Below are 22023 nucleotides of genomic sequence, written 5' to 3'. Positions count from 1 at the left end.
CGCTCCAGTGCAAGTGTGTGCGTGTGCGTGTGCGTGTGCGTTTGCGTTTGCGCTGTTTGTTGGTGTGTCTCGTCCCCCGCGATGCTCACAGTCATGACAGCAGAGAGGAGCAGAGAAAAGTAGCTGCAGCTTCATCAAATGCGCTTAATACTCGTAGCATAGTTTCTATATATGACTTTTTGGTAAAACATTTACCCCCCCGGTTTTACCTGCACGTCATTGCGCATGCCTGCACTCTCTCTTGCGCGCGCTCTCTCTCTCTCTCGCTTCCCCGCTCGCTCTCTCATGCACGCAGCAATTTCATCAGTCAGCGATCTACCTGTCGATCGCGATCGACTGTTTGGGCACCCCTGCACTAACGTTTGAATTAGCGGTATCAGACTGTGTTTCTTTTACGTATTTACAACTGAACAAGGCTGGGAGATATTGTGAATATGCACATTAACGTTTGAACAACGTTGAGTTATTGTGAATGCACTACGTATAAAACTATGTTTTGAGAGTTAAGAGAAACGTCAAAGAAATAATTTATTATTTGGGGAAATCGTCTTATGTACTTTTGTTTTTGCAGTTTTATACGTTACGTTTTATACGTATTTATATTTATATATTCACAATATCTCCCAGCCTTGTTCAGTTGTAAACACGTTCTATTCTATGCGCCTTATAATCCGGTGCGCCCTATATATGAAAACAGTTCTAAAATAGGCCATTCATTGAAGGTGCGCCTTATAATCCGGTGCGCCTTATAGTGCGGAAAATACGGTAATTGTTGAACTGTAACCTGAGAATAAATGCTGCGCTGATAGCATTGAAGCTAAAGCTAATTTAAAGTAACGGTAGAGTACAGAGGAGCCAAAGTGTTCTCTGAGCTAGCTTCTGCCCGGGGCACAGAGTAGATGACATCATCTTTTGCTCCACCAGAGGGGGCGCTGTTACGAGAGGCAGCTTGGCTGTTGGAGAAATCCACCTCAGAGTAGTTGAGTTTACTCGAGTCATCGACGGTCTGGAAGGAAAATAAAGGTGAAAATTTATCAGCCAGATGTTTTTTTACTTTATAAAATTTCCTTTGAGAGAGACAGGACAGTCGATAGAATCAGAAATCAGAGAGGGAGAGGGGGGGATGACATGTATGAACCCGGGCCTCCCGCTTTGAGGACTGTAGCCTCTGTACATGGGGCGTACAAACTAACCACTAAGTCACTGGCGCCTTGATAAGTCACAGTTGAAAGAACTGAATGTTTTTGATTAAATTATTAATATTATTCAGAGCTCTGAAAGAGGAAAGTTTTCTGACTTAAATTATGATTTAGTGACTAAAATCTGGTGCATTTTTTACCGTGTGCTTTTTTTTTTTTTTATGACATCAACAAGATCTTTTTAAATTTTGTATCCTAAAGTTTTGTTTGTTTATTGACAGCACAATACACGACCAGGGTCCAACATGGGCCTCTGTTAGAATTTACATGCTTGTGGGGCCTCTAGTGGCCATTTGTGGAACTGCACTTTGTGACACTTCTGTGTTCATTTTATTGTTTAGCACTCATTGGAAATAGACTTATCTTTGACAAATACTCTCTTAATATATAGATCCATTTCAATCAAGTTTCATGTTAGATCAGAGATGTGCAACCACATCTTTATGACCTATAAGACTTCCTCCACAAAACAACGGAAGTTAGAGATATGAACATTAACTGGCCTGGTTCCTGTTTCTTAAATTGGCAGCAGATCACTTCCTGGATATTATTTCTTTTTTCAAAATAACACATGAAGGTGGTGCAGGTTTGACTAACATCTCCTTGTTGATCTGCCACAGAAATAACATTTCCTCTGCTGTGCCTTCAAGTTGTTAATCTGTGAATTTATTTTAGTACATTTAATCTAAAATCTTTCCACTGTTTTTTCTTACTTTGTCGTGAGAAGCTGCTGCAGTTAGGAGGCTGTAGTCATCCGTGGTTTCAACCCCGTTCAGTTTGGCAAATTTAGCACAGGTGTTAACTGTTGAAACTTCCACAACAGGAGATCTGTGCCCCTCTCTGATCTCCTCATACACTCGGTTGTTCTGCACGAGGAGAATACAAAGACACTGTTTCAGTACGTTTTTCTCAAACAGTAATAAAAGTTAAAGTCCCTGATTATCTCAGACTCACCTCTTGGATTTCAGCATGCTCTGTTTGAACAGGGGGTCCTGAAAAACACCTCGTTAATAAGTCAACTCAAAATGTTACAGTTATAGTTATTAGTTATAAATGGAGTATAATGTAGATATTTTCTGTTAAAATCGTAAATTAAAGGTGTCGACCACTTCCTGTTCCGTGTGTATGTGTGTTTCCTGTAGCCTCACCTTTGGGTTCTCTGGCCCTCTTCCTGCAGAACATCAGCAGGATGGCTGATAATATGACGATGAGGATGAAAAGACTCAGACCCAAATACAACAGAAGACCTGGGGTTGTTTTGGCACAAAAACAAGTTTGTTTTACACTTCATGATTTGTGAAATATAACTATAAGGGTCAATTCTTTTGTGCACTGGCCCTAAAGCCTGGCTCAGACTACAGGATAATCGAGTCGATTCCCCCATCCCGACCGTCGGGGGGGGGGGGGGGGGGGGGTGCCCGACTAGAACAGTTCTGCCCAGATTAGAGTGAGTGGTATTAAGATCCAATCAACCATAGCTTCCCTGATCTGCTCAGAGAGCATCGCAACTGCTACAATTTATTTTAAACATATTTGATATTTAGGATTTCAAATCCTGACGATTACGTAATGAAAGATTCTGGCGGAAGTCACGCGTCACTACAATAACCATGAGAGACGAGGGAGGAGTAGGAATGGCGACTGGCAGCAAGACACAACCTGAACAGGTACGACTGACACCTGGAATGTATCTGACAGTTCAAATCTTACCTCCAGCTTTCGCTGAAGAACAGACAATCCATATTTTCTGAATCTGACATTTCTTCATCAAAAACTCATTTATTATGTTTTTTCCGTCTCTGCTCAAAGCATTCAAATCGCAAATTTAACCACCAGCTCCATTGTATACGTGAGGTCAAGAGAGGTGGTGGGTTCCACCACCAGGCATGATAACGATTATAAAATCCTGTAGTATGTGAGGTGCCATTATTTTCACATCTTTTTAAAGGTTTTTTAAAGACAAGGAGCCACAGGTCAAATCCGGACCGCCCACTCTGAGGACCACAGCCTCCGTAAATTGGGCGCATCAGCTAGCCACTAGGCTATAGGCGCCCCCATTATTTTCACATTTTGTAATGTTTGTATGCTGAAGATTATAAAGAAGAATATCTGTTAAGATTGTTTTTACGTGTGGGACCAGAACCAGAAGCTGATGAGTGCTGCTCAGATTTCTTTGTTGTCTGAGGCGAGTGTGATGAAGTCGTGATGTTTCCTGAACTGGAGCTCACAGTCTGCGCTGTGGTCAGTGTGGAGGTCGTGTTTGGTTTAGAGGTCGTTGTAGCTGGAAAAAAACATTTGAAAAAAAGGTATAAAATGTTAAAACATCTATAAAGCTCAAAGCAGCAGTCGATCATCGTGTTTGGTGAAAACATTTTCAATTGTTTGATCTGAGCCGATCTTATAATTTACAGATGAGCTGGAGGTTTTTAAGGTTTATCTTTTGGGGTTTTTTTTTGCCTTCATTTAGAGACAGTGGATAGAGTCAGAAATCAGGGAGAGAGGGGCTGGTATTCTAGTGGTTAGTACGGAGGCTTTTGTCCTCCAAGCGAGCAGCCTGGGTTTGAATCCAGCCTGTGGCTCCTTTCCTGCATGTCATCCACACTCTCTCTCTCTCTCTTTCTCTCTCTCTCTCCCTCTCTCTCTCCCACTCTCTCTCTCTCTCTCACTCTCTCTCTCTCTCTCTCTCTCTTTCTCTCTCTCTCTCCCTCTCTCTCTCCCACTCTCTCTCTCTCTCTCTCACTCTCTCTCTCTCTCTCTCTCTCTCTCTCTCTCTCTCTCTCTCTCTCTCTCTCTCTCTCTCTCTCCTGACTCTATCCAACATCTCAAATAAAGGCATAAAAAGCCCAAAAATAAACCTTAGAGAGAGTTTGGAGTAACTACAGCCTCCCTATATGGGGCGTGCTCTCTATCCACTAGGCTACCAGCGCCCCGAGCTGTTAGTTTTAAAGGAGCAGAGATTGTTAAACTTATTATTGTGTAGCACACGTTGACTTTAAAATGTAGGCTACATTTTAACATAAACATGAATAAACATTTCTATAAATATATATTCTGTGACCTGGGTTAAAACTCCATTATTAGAAACACAGAAAAGATAATACACCTGAAAAGTAAAAACTAACATAAAATACAATCTTCAACTGTGTGCTAAAACTTCTCAAATCAGCTCAAATATTACAAATTCATTTAAACAGTAAATAACTTTTTCTACTACAGATAAATGTGAAAGTTATTCTGTCCGTCTGTTGCAACAATATTCAAATTAACTTCAACGTGTCGACTAATCTGATCATTTACAGACAAACTGTTGGTTTAAATTCAGAATTTTTAGAGTTCACAATGAAGAAAAGATGCAGCTCTGAACTAAATGTTTACTTACTGAGATATTTCAAAGATGTAAAGAAGTCCATTGAGAGTTAAAACTCACCTTCTTTAACTCTGAGCTCAAACGTATCACTTGAATCTGGAGACCAGTATCTATCCAACCAACATGTGTACGATCCAGAGTCAGACTTTCTCAAATTCGTGATGCTCACATAAAGAACTGTATTTCTTAATTGAATGCTGTATCTGCCACACTGAGCACTGACATCTGTGGTTTCACAAAGAATGTCGTCATCTTCACAGTCGTTTCTGCAGAAGACCTTCCCGTTTCCAGAAAATGTAAAGCTGCATTTAACTGAGAAGTTTTCTCCTTCAGTTCCTTCACGGACACCAATATCTTCATGAAAATATAATCCATCCGTCAGTTCTGTGGAAAAGAGATAAATGATCAGGAGCTATATTCTGTGTTCTTTTAGATCTTTCAGTCTGATTTGTTTCACATTATCCAAAACAAAACAATAACAGACATCCTACATCTCTATATACTTTCCTACATTCATTCTCTAAAATTTGCAACAACGTAACTTAAAATGGTAAACTGTGACATCTAGGTTTATTAGTTGTGTCTTAGTTTTATCTGGTAAAGTCAGCTTCAAAGTACTCTGTTCAGTTTCCTCAATTCTATTTTAACACTGAACGTCTAGTTTAACAACAGAAACCAACATGTTTGAAAGAGTCCACCCACCACAGACTGCTTCTTATTCTGTCTCCTGTAACTAATAAAGTCAACTATGAAGAAGACAAATGCAGCAGTGAAAAGAGAGGAGTGTAGGAATAGAGAGTCCTCACTGAAGAAGAAGAAGCAGATCAAAGTCTGATGGACTCTCATGTTCAACGCTCTGATGGTTTAAAATGCTCTTGTTCCGTCTTCACTGGACAACAAGGAACTTGTTCTCACTTTTCTAAATGACAGAGTCCCTCCTCCAAACACAAAACACACCCCTCCCCTCGTCATACGCCCCACTACAGAGACTGTAACCTGCAGCTTTGTGGATGAGTTGATATGAAAACTTGAAGCTGCATCAGTGTTTTATTTATTCGATGAGTTTCTGCTCAGTCATGTTTGTTGTACCTTCAAATACACTGAAACATGCAGCACGGGGACTTCTTTGGAGAAAGAACAGACTCACTTCGCTTCATCACTAAACAGCCAAGCCAATTACAAAACTTGTTTTATGTCTTTGTGGGTGTTCATGTGTTTGGGAGACCTGCTCTGGTCCAAACAAATCCAGAGCATTCAGGAGCAGAATCTAAAGTTAGAAGGAGGACATACTGGCTGCTGCATTGTTGTCAGAGAAGCCAGCACTTCAACATAGCATGTTTCCTTAATGTCTGATCATTTAGTGAGGTCACTTTATCATCTCAGTCAGTAGATATTTTACATACAGCTTAAAGGGATACTTCACCCATTTGCATTAATCTTTGTATCATTAGAAACCTGGTAGTATTTTTGAATGGTCGTGCATCCTGCCGTCATTCCCCCCTGAGATGGGAAATCTTTGTATTTCTGAGTCTGAAAAGGAGATTATAGTGACGCAAAATGACGATTTTTGAGTCACAATTATACAGATAATTATACAATTATACGCCACCGGGACACAAGACCGGCCTGTCAGCAGCAACCGTCTCGCTGCTATATTGCTCGCCGCTGCCGGCCGCTGCCAGCTCAGCAGCAGAGACATGATGCCTGCCTGTCGGCGGCGGTGAGGACGAGGAGCCGGGGCCGGCTCGAGCTGGGGCGGACTGGTAGTGTCGGTGCGCTCACTGTTTGCCTATGGACACAGACATAGAGTCTGTTTTCTGGCAGGAACTTCCAAGATCAATTCTGGAAGAAATCTCTGAATCAGTTGAGGAAATGGTCTTATGTGTTGAAGTAAATATGTCTGTAAATGTTTTTATTTCTATTTTTCTACTGCTATATTGTATATTTTGGAGAAACTGTAATGATCAAATTTCTTTCTGGGATTAATAAAGTATTTCTGATTCTGAACCAGAGGACGTTAGTGGGAGTGGCCTGCGGTGCTGTGCATTCTGGGATTTGGTGTCTTTCATTCACATCAGCCAAAAAGACACTTTCTGCCTTTTCTCTTTTTTTTTTAGATTAATCTTTTTTATTGGGGATAAAAAAATAATATGAGCACAGCACAAAGTTAAAAGTGTTATCTTCCTTTTTTTTTACAGAACAGGAACAATAAACAATTTCTCTGTATTGAAAGAAAGTAATGATTAAATAAAACCGCAAGCGGTGACGAAGGGCCATCGCACCTCGGTGCATGTCAGGGTATGTCGCGACCGCGGAAGGGCAGCAGCTGCGGAACGTGGCTAAGCAGCAGGCTGTACAGTTCGATTTGTGAAAAAGTGGTAATACTGGCATGTTGAAATAGGCAGCGTAATGAAGATCACAGAAAATGTTTACGCAGAGCAGTTCAGGCTGGTACTGTCATGATACCTGTGACATTTTGAGCAAATTGAGCATTGTGTAGTACTTAGTCCTTGCAGTAAGAGACGCTATCCTTCCAGTTACTGCCATCAGGGAGACGCTACAAAGTTCCTCTGGCCCGGAAAAACATCTACAAAAAATCCTTAATTCCCTCTGCAATAACCATTCTGAACAAAATCAAATAGACCCCCCCCTTTTTAGAAACCGTTGTTTTTAAGTCCTCTTTTAATGTACTACACTTTCTGTTTTTAAAGATTCATTTTTTGGGGCTTTTGTGCCTTTAATCGAGAGACAGGACAGTGGATAGAACCGGAAACCAGGGAGAGAGAGTGGGGAACGACATGCGGGAGGGGGGCCACAGGCGGGATGCGAGCCCGGGCCGCCTGCTTGAGACGACAGCCTCAATAAATGGGGCGCTCGCCCTAACCATTGCGCCACCAGCATGCCCCCACTTTCTGTTTTTAATGCAAGTTGTGTTTATTGTTTGAGTCTTGTCAAAGGACAATTTCTGTCTCTGTTGGGACAGACAATAACATTTATCTATCTATCTATCTATGGTTAAAGTTGACTATTGTTACGGCAGTGTGTGTGGCCAAGGTGTTTGAATGGTCCCCACCAATTCTGAGCGGGAAATGAGCTACCTTGTAGCAATGGCTAATGCTAACTGAGAAGCAGTAACTTCCTGTTGTCAACAGGTGGCGCTGTGACTAAGCAAAAAATGTCAATCATGGATGTGTTCAGGGCGGGTCCCTTATCATGCATGAGAAATTTCAATATGGTTGAACACTGCATGGCAGAGATATAAGCATTTATTGTTTTGGCAAGTGGCAAAAATGCACATCAAACTTTGAACGCACGCTACGGCCACGCCCTTTGACGAAATAACGTGCAGAGCACAACGGGATATGTTGATCACTAGAACACACTGACATTAAGTTTCCATCCAACGAATGAACGCTTTCGGACTAGCTTTATTTTTCGCTTCTGCCAGTCTTTATTTTTATACATCTGTTTATGTATTTCAGTTTTACTTAAACTGTATTTCCGTTTTCTTTTCATTCTTCAAAAACAATTCTTTTTCCATATTTCAACACAATATGCACAGAAATATAAACTTATACTTGTCATTAATTACATGCAAAAGTTCTCAAAACTACAAAATAAACGTTCCTGTGTGTTATTATTCTTTTCACAAATATAAAATAATTCGGTTGAGCTTCTTATCAATTCAATACAGTTGCAAACAGGTTTCCAATTTAACTGAATAAAAGATCAATCCTCGCTTAGCATTATGCTAACAAATAACATGGGAATTCCCATAGAGAAACAGCGAAGCTAGCGGAGTTAGCGCTGCACTTTATTACATGAATATAAGTATAAAATATGAAAACAAACAGTCTTCATGAACCCACGGTTACTTTAAGAGATATGCAGGCGCTTTACAAAACTAGCAAAAGAGCATGGGCGCCAGGTACAAGCCATGACAGACATAGGCTATGAACGTGGCGATGAGCTAAGCTAGCGCTCATGAGCATCATAGCTAAAGTACCTTAAAACCTTCAAAACAAATTGAAAACACATCCTGACACACACTAAAGGATGGCGTTACCTTCCACATGCTATAGACGAATATATAGACCACATGTATGTGATTTGTCACATTTACTCACCTGTAAATAACAGGGAAATAATAGCAACAGGTGTGTTTCCTTTCCTGCTTCTGCTACCGAGCATACTGAGCTGTCTCACTTGGAAGTTACGCCTCCTTGTGGAACAAATTGGAACTACACTCAATGACTATGATGGATAGTCACCACAAGATGGCAGCATTGCCTTAATTTTAGAGCGGGCCCTGTAGCCTATCATGCATGAGACATTTGACACTAACTTGATTTTAGAGCGTTATTAACCCCTCTTCCCGACATGATAGCATGTCATGTTTGGTACCAAACATGACATGCTATGTTGCTATCAAGAGCGCTAACATTAGCATGCTAACACAACAATGCAGCTGGAGATAAGGATAATTTTGTCCGCCACTTGCAAAAATTGTCATTTTGCGTCACTGGAAGCTCCTTTTCAGACTTAGAAATATAAAGAGTTCCCATCTCGGGAAAATGAGGGCGGGATGCATGACCAATCAAAAACACTACCAGGTTTCTAATGATACAAAGCTTAATGCAAATGGGTGAAGTATCCCTATAACTATGGAGCGTTCCAATTTGATAACTCCTTTGTGTAAACGTGAGGGGTTGGAGGTGTGTCTCTGGAGGAGAGCGGAGGCTTCAGTATGGAGGAGGTGTTGCAAAACAGCAGTTTGTTTTATTATCATGCTGGTGCTCAAGGGCGACATCTACTGGATAAAAAGGGTGCACAATCTTCCTTTAAGTGAAGTCACATGTTAGGCAGAATCGTCCCATTGCATTTAAACGAACACTTTACTGCACATTACTGTAATTTGTTTGTTTTTTGTAATTTGTTCTCAATGAAAATCCTTGATGACAAAGTCTCTGTTAACCCAAAATTAGCCCCTCAATAACTGAACTGTAACGTATAACTTGTGCCTTCAGAAATATCAACATTTAACAAAATCATTTATGCTAAATATCTTGTAAAAACTAAGAAAAACTCAACTTAAATAACCAATATGTAATTCTGACACCTGGTGTTCAAAATGGGTACTGCAGTCCATCTTACATATTGGACCTTTACTGTTTCCATAGCAATAGTAGCTCTGACTTGAAGCTATTTTTTTATGCAGCTCTGTTAATAAAAATCTTAACCTATCACAGCTTGCCAAAAGAAAAACAGATAATTGTTGAACTGTAACCTGAGAATAAATGCTGCGCTGATAGCATTGAAGCTAAAGCTAATTTAAAGTAACGGTAGAGTACAGAGGAGCCAAAGTGTTCTCTGAGCTAGCTTCTGCCCGGGGCACAGAGTAGATGACATCATCTTTTGCTCCACCAGAGGGGGCGCTGTTACGAGAGGCAGCTTGGCTGTTGGAGAAATCCACCTCAGAGTAGTTGAGTTTACTCGAGTCATCGACGGTCTGGAGGGAAAACAAAGGTGAAAATTTATCAGCCAGATGTTTTTTTACTTTATAAAATTTCCTTTGAGAGAGACAGGACAGACGATAGAATCAGAAATCAGAGAGAGAGAGAGAGAGAGGGGGGGGGGGGGGTGACATGCATGAACCCGGGCCGCCCGCTTTGAGGACTGTAGCCTCTGTACATGGGGCGTACAAACTAACCACTAAGTCACTGGCGCCTTGATAAGTCACAGTTGAAAGAACTGAATGTTTTTGATTAAATTATTAATATTATTCAGAGCTCTGAAAGAGGAAAGTTTTCTGACTTAAATTATGATTTAGTGACTAAAATCTGGTGCATTTTTTACCGTGTGCTTTTTGTATCCTAAAGTTTTGTTTGTTTATTGACAGCACAATACACGACCAGGGTCCAACATGGGCCTCTGTTAGAATTGACATGCTTGTGGGGGCTCTAGTGGCCATTTGTGGAACTGCAGTTTGTGACACTTCTGTGTTCATTTTATTGTTTAGCACTCATTGGAAATAGACTTATCTTTGACAAATACTCTCTTAATATATAGATCCATTTCAATCAAGTTTCATGTTAGATCAGAGATGTGCAACCACATCTTTATGACCTATAAGACTTCCTCCACAAAACAACGGAAGTTAGAGATATGAACATTAACTGGCCTGGTTCCTGTTTCTTTAATTGGCAGCAGATCACTTCCTGGATATTATTTCTTTTTTCAAAAAAGCACATGAAGGTGGTGCAGGTTTGACTAACATCTCCTTGTTGATTTGCCACAGAAATAACATTTCCTCTGCTGTGCCTTCAAGTTGTTAATCTGTGAATTTATTTTAGTACATTTAATCTAAAATCTTTCCACTGTTTTTTCTTACTTTGTCGTGAGAAGCTGCTGCAGTTAGGAGGCTGTAGTCATCCGTGGTTTCAACCCCGTTCAGTTTGGCAAATTTAGCACAGGTGTAAACTGTTGAAACTTCCACAACAGGAGATCTGTGCCCCTCTCTGATCTCCTCATACACTCGGTTGTTCTGCACGAGGAGAATACAAAGACACTGTTTCAGTACGTTTTTCTCAAACAGTAATAAAAGTTAAAGTCCCTGATTATCTCAGACTCACCTCTTGGATTTCAGCATACTCTGTTTGAACAGGGGGTCCTGAAAAACACCTCGTTAATAAGTCAACTCAAAATGTTACAGTTATAGTTATTAGTTATAAATGGAGTATAATGTAGATATTTTCTGTTAAAATCGTAAATTAAAGGTGTCGACCACTTCCTGTTCCGTGTGTATGTGTGTTTCCTGTAGCCTCACCTTTGGGTTCTCTGGCCCTCTTCCTGCAGAACATCAGCAGGATGGCTGATAATATGACGATGAGGATGAAAAGACTCAGACCCAAATACAACAGAAGACCTGGGGTTGTTTTGGCACAAAAACAAGTTTTTTTACACTTCATGATTTGTGAAATATAACTATAAGGGTCAATTCTTTTGTGCACTGGCCCTAAAGCCTGGCTCAGACTACAGGATTCCCCCTTCCCGACCATGGGGGGGGGGTTCTGCCCAGATTAGAGTGAGTGGTATTAAGATCCAATCAACCATAGCTTCCCTGATCTGCTCAGAGAGCATCGCAACTGCTACAATTTATTTCAAAGATATCTGATATTAAGGATTTCAAATCTTGACGATTATATCATGAAAGTGTCCATACATGGGGCGGGGCCAACCAGCCACTATTATAAAGAAGAATATCTGTTAAGATTGTCCTTACATATGAGATGCTGCCCGATTTCAAAATTGGGTAGTATTTTAAAATTCCTGTAGTCTGAGCCGAGCTTTAGTTAGAAGGTTTAAACATTTTAATATAAACCTGAAAACAGAAAAATAATCCAACAATGAATAAACATACTACACATACAATGATACACATTCATATACTTGCATAAATACAGTATGTCTATAAATATACTTATAATTATGTAAATGTACCTGAACCAGAAGCTGATGAGAGCTGCTCAGTCGTGGTTGTGTTAGGTGAGTGTGATGAAGTCGTGGTTGTGTTAGGTGAGTGTGATGAAGTCGTGGTTGTGTTAGGTGAGTGTGATGAAGTCGTGGTGCTTCCTGAACTGGAGCTCACAGTCTGCGCTGTGGTCAGTGTGGAGGTCGAGCAGGTCGATGATGGTTTAGGAGTCGTGTTTGGTTTAGAGGTGGTTATAGCTGGAAAATACCATTTAAAAATAAAGGTACAAATTAAATCTGACACCAATAAAGCTCGAAGCAGCAGTCGATCATCGTGTTTGGTGAAAACATTTTCAATTGTTTGATCTGAGCCGATCTTATAATTTACAGATGAGCTGGAGGTTTTTAAGGTTTATCTTTTGGGGGTTTTTTTGCCTTCATTTAGAGACAGTGGATAGAGTCAGAAATCAGGGAGAGAGGGGCTGGTATTCTAGTGGTTAGTACGGAGGCTTTTGTCCTCTAAGCGGGCAGCCTGGGTTTGAATCCAGCCTGTGGCTCCTTTCCTGCATGTCATCCACACACTCTCTCTCTCTCTCTGTTTTCTGAGTCTATCCAAAAATAAACCTTAGAGAGAGTTTGGAGTAACTACAGCCTCCCTACATGGGGCGTGCTCTCTATCCACTAGGCTACCAGCGCCCCGAGCTGTTAGTTTTAAAGGAGCAGAGATTGTTAAACTTATTATTGTGTAGCACACGTTGACTTTAAAATGTAGGCTACATTTTAACATGAACATGAAAATATCATCAGAGTCACAATTAAACACATTTCTATAAATATATATTCTGTGATCTGGGTTAAAACTGCATAACAAGAAAAGATTTAAAAAAAAAAAAAAAAAAAGGTCTTCAACTGTGTGCTAAAACTTCTTAAATAAGCTCAAATATTACAAATTCATTAAAACAGTAAATAACTTTTTCTACTACAGATAAATGTGAAAGTTATTCTGTCTGTCTGTTGCAACAATATTCAAATTAACTTCAACATGTCGACTAATCTGATCATTTACAGACAAACTGAATCTTTAGAGTTCATAATGAAAACAAGATGCAACTCTGAACTATTGTTTTTTACTTCAACTTAAATATTGAGATATTTCAAAGATGTAAAGAAGTCCATGAAGAGTAAAAACTCACCTTCTTTAACTCTGAGCTCAAACGTATCAGTTGAATCTAGAGCCAAGTTTCTATCCAACCAACATGTGTATGATCCAGAGTCAGACTTTCTCAAATTTGTGATGCTCACATAAAAAACATTGGCGTTATTTAAACCTACTTTAATGCTGTATCTGCCACACTGAGCACTGACATCTGTGGTTTCACAAAGAATGTCTCCATCTTCACAGTCGTTTCTACAGATGACCTTCCTTCTTCCAGAAAATTTAAAGCTGCATCCAACTGAGATGTTTCCTCCTTCAGTTCCTTCACGGACACCGATATCTTCATGAAAAGGGTTTCCATCTGTCAGTTCTGTGGAAAAGAGATAAATAATCATGAACTATATTCTGTGTTCTTTTAGATCTTTCAGTCTGATTTGTTTCACATTATCCAAAACAAAACAATAACAGACATCCTACATCTCTATATACTTTCCTACATTCATTCTCTAAAATTTGCATTTTGCATTTGCATGACTGAAACGTCATTCAACTTTTTACAAGTTGGTGTCTGCTGAATTCTAAAATACATCCAACTTCTACATTCAGCATGCAGAAAAAGGTGAATTATGAGTGAATACTTGAACAACTTAACTTAAAATGGTAAACTGTGACATCTAGGTTTATTAGTTGTATCTTAGTTTTATCTGGTAAAGTCAGCTTCAAAGTACTCTGTTCAGTTTCCTCAATTCTATTTTAACACTGAACGTCTAGTTTAACCACAGAAACCAACATGTTTGAAAGAGTCCACCCACCACAGACTGCTTCTTATTCTGTCTCCTGTAACTAATAAAGTCAACTATGAAGAAGACAAATGCAGCAGTGAAAAGAGAGGAGTGTAGGAATAGAGAGTACTCACTGAGGAAGAAGAAGTAGATCAAAGTCTGATGGACTCTCATGTTCAACGCTCTGATGGTTTAAGATGCTCTTGTTCCGTCTTCACTGGACAACAAGGAACTTGTTCTCACTTCTCTAAATGACAGAGTCCCTCCTCCAAACACAAAACACACCCCTCCCCTCGTCATACGCCCCACTACAGAGACTGTAACCTGCAGCTTTGTGGATGAGTTGATATGAAAACTTGAAGCTGCATCAATGTTTTATTTATTTGATGAGTTTCTGCTCAGTCATGTTTGTTGTACCTTCAAATACACTGAAACATGCAGCACGGGGACTTCTTTGGAGAAAGAACAGACTCACTTAGCTTCATCACTAAACAGCCAAGCCAATTACAAAACTTGTTTTATGTCTTTGTGGGTGTTCATGTGTTTGGGAGACCTGCTCTGGTCCAAACAAATCCAGAGCATTCAGGAGCAGAATCTAAAGTTAGAAGGAGGACATACTGGCTGCTGCATTGTTGTCAGAGAAGCCAGCACTTCAACATAGCATGTTTCCTTAATGTCTGATTATATAGTGAGGTCACTTTATCATCTCAGTCAGTAGATATCTTACATACAGCTTAAAGGGCACATATTCTCCTCCTCTTCAACCAGTTTCTTTTTTATATTAATCTTTTTTATTGGGGATAAAAAAATAATATGAGCACAGCACAAAGTTAAAAGAGTTACCTCCCTTTTTTTTTTACAGAACAGGAACAATAAACAATGTGTTACGGTTTGAGAAATCCAAGAGGAGGACCCAGATGCAGAACCAAAAATTATTTAATTAAACAAAACCTCACTTCAGAAAGCCAAACACAAGAAAACAAGTAGCCACGAGTAAACTCACATATGACACCTACAACATACATGCAACAATGAACTGACACGGAAGGGCAGAAACACAGAGACTAAATACACAGGGGAATCAGACACAGGTGAGACTAACAAGTCACAGGTGAGGACAATCAGGGCAATCACACAGACAGGAATACAAGAAACACAGAGGACAACTACAAACTAAATCATGAAACACTAAACATCGAAAAACCAAACTAGAAAAAGACAAAACTATAACACAACGTCTCTGTATTGAAAGAAAGTAATGATTAAAGATAAAAGACTTAAAAAGAAAAATGTACATAGTCTGTTGACAAGTAAACAAAAGCAAACTAAGAAGAAATAACTTCATGTTGTTTTAATGTGTTGCATTGAGTTATACTTGAGAACTGAACATAATTATGAAAAGATCCCTGAAACATGAATTGCTGTTACTAAACCATACATGTTTGGTTGGCATGGATTCTTAATTACAATAGCTATAGTTTATCATTGTTATTTTGCTTCTTTACATACTGTACAAATGGCACACCTCAAACACCACATCTTACCTTCCCATTCCAAACTTACATTTTCACGCTACTGGACGGCAGCTTTCTTAGATTTCTGTGTCAAAATGATGTCATAACATCAAACTGAGGTCAGAGTCTGAATCCTCATGGTTGGCTTACACAAAAAAAAGTGTCTTCTTACACGATTCTAGGTGCTCAGGTTCAAAAGTTAATTTTCCAACATGGCGCCGGCAGCCATCTTGGATTTGACACCCTGGCTATATCTCAAATCAATCATCAACACAGTTTAGTCAGACAATGACCACAGAATTGAAATTCTGGCCCAAACTATTTATTATCTTTATTTCTATCGGGGCAACAGAATCAAGTGCAGCTCCAAATGAGCACTGATGACAAAATGATCAATCTGTACGGGACTTAAGTTAGCATCAACGTTTTCTGTTTCATTGAGATTCAGTGACATGTGTCCAAAACTTCAGGAATTTAACAGTGTGCACTTCAAGATCCTCTTATTACACAAAACATAAAAACATGATCTTACTGAATAAAACAAAATATTCAGCTGAGGGTCTTCTTCATCAAAAGGTCAAAGTTTGTGGTTTAAAGTCCAGATACACACTTTTCACAGACATGAGCACAACATCGCCTGTTTCCTGTTTTCATCACACAGGTTTCTGAGAACTTTAAGTTAAACTTAAAGAAGAGGAAACAACTTCTTCTTTTTTAGATTGTCAACCACATTTGCACGATCTTATCTCTGCTCTGCAATGAAGATGTTATCTTTCAACCAAAATGTGTTTAAAAAAATAGTTCTGCTCTGGACTCGCTGCAACATGAATTTTAAAGTGTAGATGTTTCCACAGGAGGAAGTCCACTCTGTCTGTCCTCCTCTCCGATCTCGTCATGCTCTTGATCGTCCTGCAGAAGAAGAAGAAAGAAGGGTTTAGTTTGTATTGATGTCTGATGTTTTTACCATCTTTAATGAAGTTCACTATCCAACAATCTTCTCAGACACTCACATGGTTGATATTTACGTAGTCTAGTTCCACATGGGATTCTGAAAAACATAATTCAGAAGATCAGGACCACTTGTTGCATTTTGTGGAGCCTCTTTCCTTCAGAGAGCTGAGTTGTGTTTTTCTCCATCAGACCAGGATGCTGGCTACTTTGTGAGTGTGGTGAGTTTTAGATGATGTTAACATCTCACCTTCAGGTGTTGTGGTCCTCCTCCTGCAGACTATCAGCACAGCTGCTGATGATACAATAAATATGAAGACCAGGATCAGACGCACAAGCAGCTTAAAGCCTGAGGAACATGATTGTTTTTTTTAATTTCCTGCTTCATTTTAAAAGATATTCCAAGTCAAGTCCAACAATGAATGTAAGTTTGACATGTGTATGTACTTACATTAGCACAGTATGAGCATGTGCAGACTAAAAACAACTTACATAAACAACTACACAAGAAATCTGCAGGGAGAAGAAAAATACTTAAAGTCTGAGAATAACTTCAAAATGTCCACTAATCTGATCATTTACAGATAAGATGGTGGTATAAATTGAGAATTTTGATAGTTCACAATGAAGAAATGATGCAGCTCTAAACTATATTTTTACTTATCATTTTTTTAATGTACCTGAACCAGAAGCTGATGTGCCCTGTTCATATTTCTCGGTTGTCTCAGATGAGTGTGGTGAAGTCGTGGTGCTTCCTGATCTGACGCTCACAGTCTGCGCTGTGGTCAGTGTGGAGGTCGTGTTTGGTTTAGAGGTGGTTGTTGCTGAAAATATACAATTTAAATAAAAGGTACAAATTAAATCTGACACCAATAAAGCTCAAAGCAGCAGTCGATCATCGTGTTTGGTGAAAACATTTTCAATTGTTTGATCTGAGCCGATCTTATAATTTACAGATGAGCTGGAGGTTTTTAAGGTTTATTTTTGGGGGTTTTTTGCCTTCATTTAGAGACAGTGGATAGAGTCAGAAATCAGGGAGAGAGGGGCTGGTATTCTAGTGGTTAGTACGGAGGCTTTTGTCCTCCAAGCGAGCAGCCTGGGTTTGAATCCGGGCCTGTGGCTCCTTTCCTGCATGTCATCCACACACTCTCTCTCTCTCTCTCGCTCTCTCTCTCTCTCTCTCTCTCTCTCTCTCTCTCTCTCTCTCTCTCTCTCTCTGAGTCTATCCAACATCTCAAATAAAGGCATAACAAGCCCAAAAATAAAGCTTAGAGAGAGTTTGGAGTAACTACAGCCTCCCTACATGGGGCGTGCTCTCTATCCACTGGGCTACCAGCACCCCGAGCTGTTAGTTTTAAAGGAGCAGAGATTGTTAAACTTATTATTGTGTAGCACACGTTGACTTCAAAATATAGTCTACATTTTAACATGAACATGAAAATATCATTCAGAGTCACAATTAAACACATTTCTATAAATATATATTCTGTGATCTGGGTTATAACTGCATAACAACAAAAGATTAAAAAACTATTTAAAAAAAAATAAATGAAATAAAAAATAAAGAAAAGGTCTTCAACTGTGTGCTGAAACTTCTCAAATGAGCTCAAATATTACAAATTCATTAAAACAGTAAATAACTTTTTCTACTACAGATAAATGTGAAAGTTATTCTGTCCGTCTGTTGCAACAATATTCAAATTAACTTCAACGTGTCGACTAATCTGATCATTTACAGATAAGGTGTGAATTTTTAATTGTGCAGTTCTACACAATATTTTTTACTTAAACTTAAATATTGGGATAGTTTAACGAAGTAAAGAAGTCCATGAAGAGTAAAAACTCACCTTCTTTAACTCTGAGCTCAAACGTCTCACTTGAATCTGGAGGCCAGTCTCTATCCAATCAACATGTGTATGATCCAGAGTCAGACTTTCTCAAATTTGTGATGCTCACATAAAAAGCGTTATTTAAACCTAATTCAATGCTGTATCTGCCACACTGAGCACTGACATCTGTGGTTTCACAAAGAATGTCTCCATCTTCACAGTCGTTTCTACAGAAGACCTTCCTGCTTCCAAAAAATTTAAAGCTGCATTCAACTGAGATGTTTCCTCCTTCAGTTCCTTCACGGACACCGATATCTTCATGAAAATATAATCCATCCGTCAGTTCTGTGGAAAAGAGATAAATAATCAGGAGCTATATTCTGTGTTCTTTTAGATCTTTCAGTCTGATTTGTTTCACATTATCCAAAACAAAACAATAACAGACATCCTACATCTCTATATACTTCCCTACATTCATTCTCTAAAATTTGCATTTTGCATTTGCATGCCTGAAACGTCATTCAACTTTTTACAAGTTGGTGTCTGCTGAATTCTAAAATACATCCAACTTCTACATTCAGCATGCAGAAAAAGGTGAATTATGAGTGAATACTTGAACAACTTAACTTAAAATGGTAAACTGTGACATCTAGGTTTATTAGTTGTATCTTAGTTTTATCTGGTAAAGTCAGCTTCAAAGTACTCTGTTCAGTTTCCTCAATTCTATTTTAACACTGAACGTCTAGTTTAACCACAGAAACCAACATGTTTGAAAGAGTCCACCCACCACAGACTGCTTCTTATTCTGTCTCCTGTAACTAATAAAGTCAACTATGAAGAAGACAAATGCAGCAGTGAAAAGAGAGGAGTGTAGGAATAGAGAGTACTCACTGAGGAAGAAGAAGCAGATCAAAGTCTGATGGACTCTCATGTTCAACGCTCTGATGGTTTAAGATGCTCTTGTTCCGTCTTCACTGGTCAATGATGGAGTCCCTCCTCCAAACACAAAACACACCCCTCCCCTCTTCATACGCCCCACTACAGAGACTGTAACCTAACTTCACAGTCACTTAAAGCTTCATCAATGGCATATGTCTTTGTTTAGTTTCTTCTCAGCCATCTTTGTTGTACCTTCAAATACACTGAAACATGCAGCACTGGTACAAGACAGCAAGGCAAAGACAGAAAACAGAGGGACGGACAGGAAGTCTTGCAGCTTAAATGGACCGCTCAATTTGGGAGGATGTGTGTGAGTGGAGATTGTAAGAATAACGCCTGTCGGTGTCAAATCTGTGCAGCTCAAGGTGTCTGCCTCAATTGATTGGTGGGTTTTATTTTATTATCTTTATTTCTATCGGTGCAACGGAATCAAGTGCAACTCCAAATGAGCACTGATGACAAAATGATCGAGCTGAAAGGGACTTAAGTTAGCATCAAAGTTTTCTGTTGTTATTTTTTTCTTGCTTTATTTGCCAGTGACAGGTGCAGTATACATGGAGAACTGAACAACTACTTTCCAATGCACTGCACCACAGCATTTATAGCTCATGCTAATTTCCAATGCCTGTCCCTGAAGAGGCTTTCAATATAAAACACATAACATGCATGATATATCTAAACACCCCCTCCCCTCCCACTAACACAACCCCTACACATGACTACATGGCTGGTTATTTTTCAGGAATTCTTTCATTGACATTCAGTGACATGTGTCCAAAACAACAGGAGTTTTAACATTGTGCACTACAAGATCCTCTTATTACACAAAACATAAACACATGATCTTACTGAATAAAACAAAACATTCAGCTGAGGGTCTTCCTCATCAAAAGATCAAAGTTTGTGGTTTAAAGGCAGAATGTGCAAACATTTTACACATAAATATAGCAGAAAGTATATCCTGTATAAATGTGTCTCTGAGTCACTTTACTGCACATTACTGTAATTTGTTTGCACAAAGTTCTCAATGAAAATCCTTGATGACAAAGTCTCTGTTAACCCAAAATTAGCCCCTCAATAACTAAACTGTAACGTATAACTTGTGTCTTCAGAAATATAAACATTTAACAAAATCATTTATGCTAAATATCTTGTAAAAACTAAGAAAAACTCAACTTAAATAACCAATCTGTAATTCGGACACCTGGTGTTCAAAATGGGTACTGCAGTCCCTCTTACATATTGAACCTTTACTGTTTCCATAGCAATTGTAGCTCTGACTTGCTCGCTATATTTTTATGCCGCTCTGTTAAGGAAAACATTTAAAATAATTCCTTGAAGCAAGATAAACAGCCATAACTCAGGAAAAAAAATCATAGCACAAATCACAGAATACATAGAGTTTAACCCACAAACCAGTTCATGATAATAAACAATAAACCCTTACTGTACTCTATGTGAAGATCAAGTGGAGACTATCACACATTTATTTAGTTTTTCTACTATATCTAGACATTTTTGGAAGAGTTTTTATAATTGTATTATTTTTAAAGTATGTAATACTTTTTCTATTAAATTTGAAAACGTTTTTTTTGAGAGAGGCAATGAAAATACATTTTAATGAATAAGATTTAATCAATCTTATTCTGCTTTTTTGTGTGTGTGCAAATTTCCCATTCATAGTTGAAAATGTTCACACACATCGTCTTTTTTCTTGTTTAAATAAAGAAATTAAAATGTATATTTCTACACTTTCACAAAGCCCAAACAGAAAAACAATTCAATCTCATATTGCCTGTCAATTTTATAATGTGTTTAATTTATGTCTGTAATATATTTAAAAATAATGCTTTGGCATCACGCCATTTTGTACTTTTGCTCTATCCTATTTTTATTGTTCTGTGTTCATGTTGTGTTTTATAACAATAGCCTGTATTGCTATTTGTATCAATAAAGTAAAACATTTTTATAAATGAATATTTCCAGAGTTACCGAGTTGTTGTTCCAACCAGAGGCGCTGCTTGTCAACAGGCAAGGCCCCTAACTGCTGACAAACCTAAGCATTGCCTCAAAATGTGCAAATTTGCAACAACAGTAGGAAACCTACTGAATCGGGCCCCACCTGACAGCACTCACTCTCAATGCCCTGCTAAAGCGTTGCAGCATTATTCCTGTGAAAAAACAAAATTTGTCAATGAAGAAAAACGAAGAGGAGTTATCCGTCTAGGGTTGAAAAAAAAAAAAGGAACATAATAATAAACGCAGGTCGTAGGGGCCCCCAATGAGTTTTGGCATAGGGCCCCAACAGACCCTAGAATCACCCGTTTCCGACTTGAGGAACCGCTCATGCACATTTTTTCACAAATGCGTTTTTATTATTATTTCTTATTTTAATTTTTAATTTCTTATTATTTATTTTTTATTAAATAAATATATTTAAATATTTAGATATTGAAAATATTTAAATATTTTATTTATTCATTATTTTTATTTATTATTACAAAAATATTTTAAAATATTTAAATATTTAAATATTAAAATATAATTAATTTATTATTTGTTTTTTATTCATCACGTTTTTATTATTATTTCCTGTTTTTACGAAGTGTCCGACAGCACTTGAACGCATCACCTAAACATCGACTTCGTCTGTCTGTTACGCCGGTGACGTAGGGAGGCCTCGTCGGGGGGCCTCGTCGGGGCGGGGGGGGGTTGGTCACGTGATTTTTGGCGTGGTGAAGCGAGGCATCGAAACATCTCACTGCGATACTTTTGCTTCTGTAAGGTCGACGGCGTGAAGAGGAACAAGCAGTCCCTCA

General features: G+C 38.8%; 1 protein-coding gene across 1 annotated transcript in view; it reads right to left on the bottom strand.

The window, feature by feature from the left end:
• Positions 1–22023, bottom strand: part of LOC136181039 (3-hydroxyacyl-CoA dehydrogenase type-2-like) — a 28139-nt gene that overhangs the window by 6040 nt on the left and 76 nt on the right. The window contains exons 2-3 of the mRNA XM_065961146.1: positions 9962–10075; positions 893–1006 (exon numbers count right to left, since the gene is read on the bottom strand). Coding sequence (XP_065817218.1) covers positions 893–1006; positions 9962–10075 — 228 coding nt within the window. The remainder of the gene's footprint in view (positions 1–892; positions 1007–9961; positions 10076–22023) is intronic.

This window comes from Labrus bergylta, chromosome 12 (assembly GCF_963930695.1).
Source record: "Labrus bergylta chromosome 12, fLabBer1.1, whole genome shotgun sequence".
Classification (NCBI taxonomy): domain Eukaryota; kingdom Metazoa; phylum Chordata; class Actinopteri; order Labriformes; family Labridae; genus Labrus; species Labrus bergylta.
This window is presented reverse-complemented; position numbering and strand designations above follow the sequence as displayed.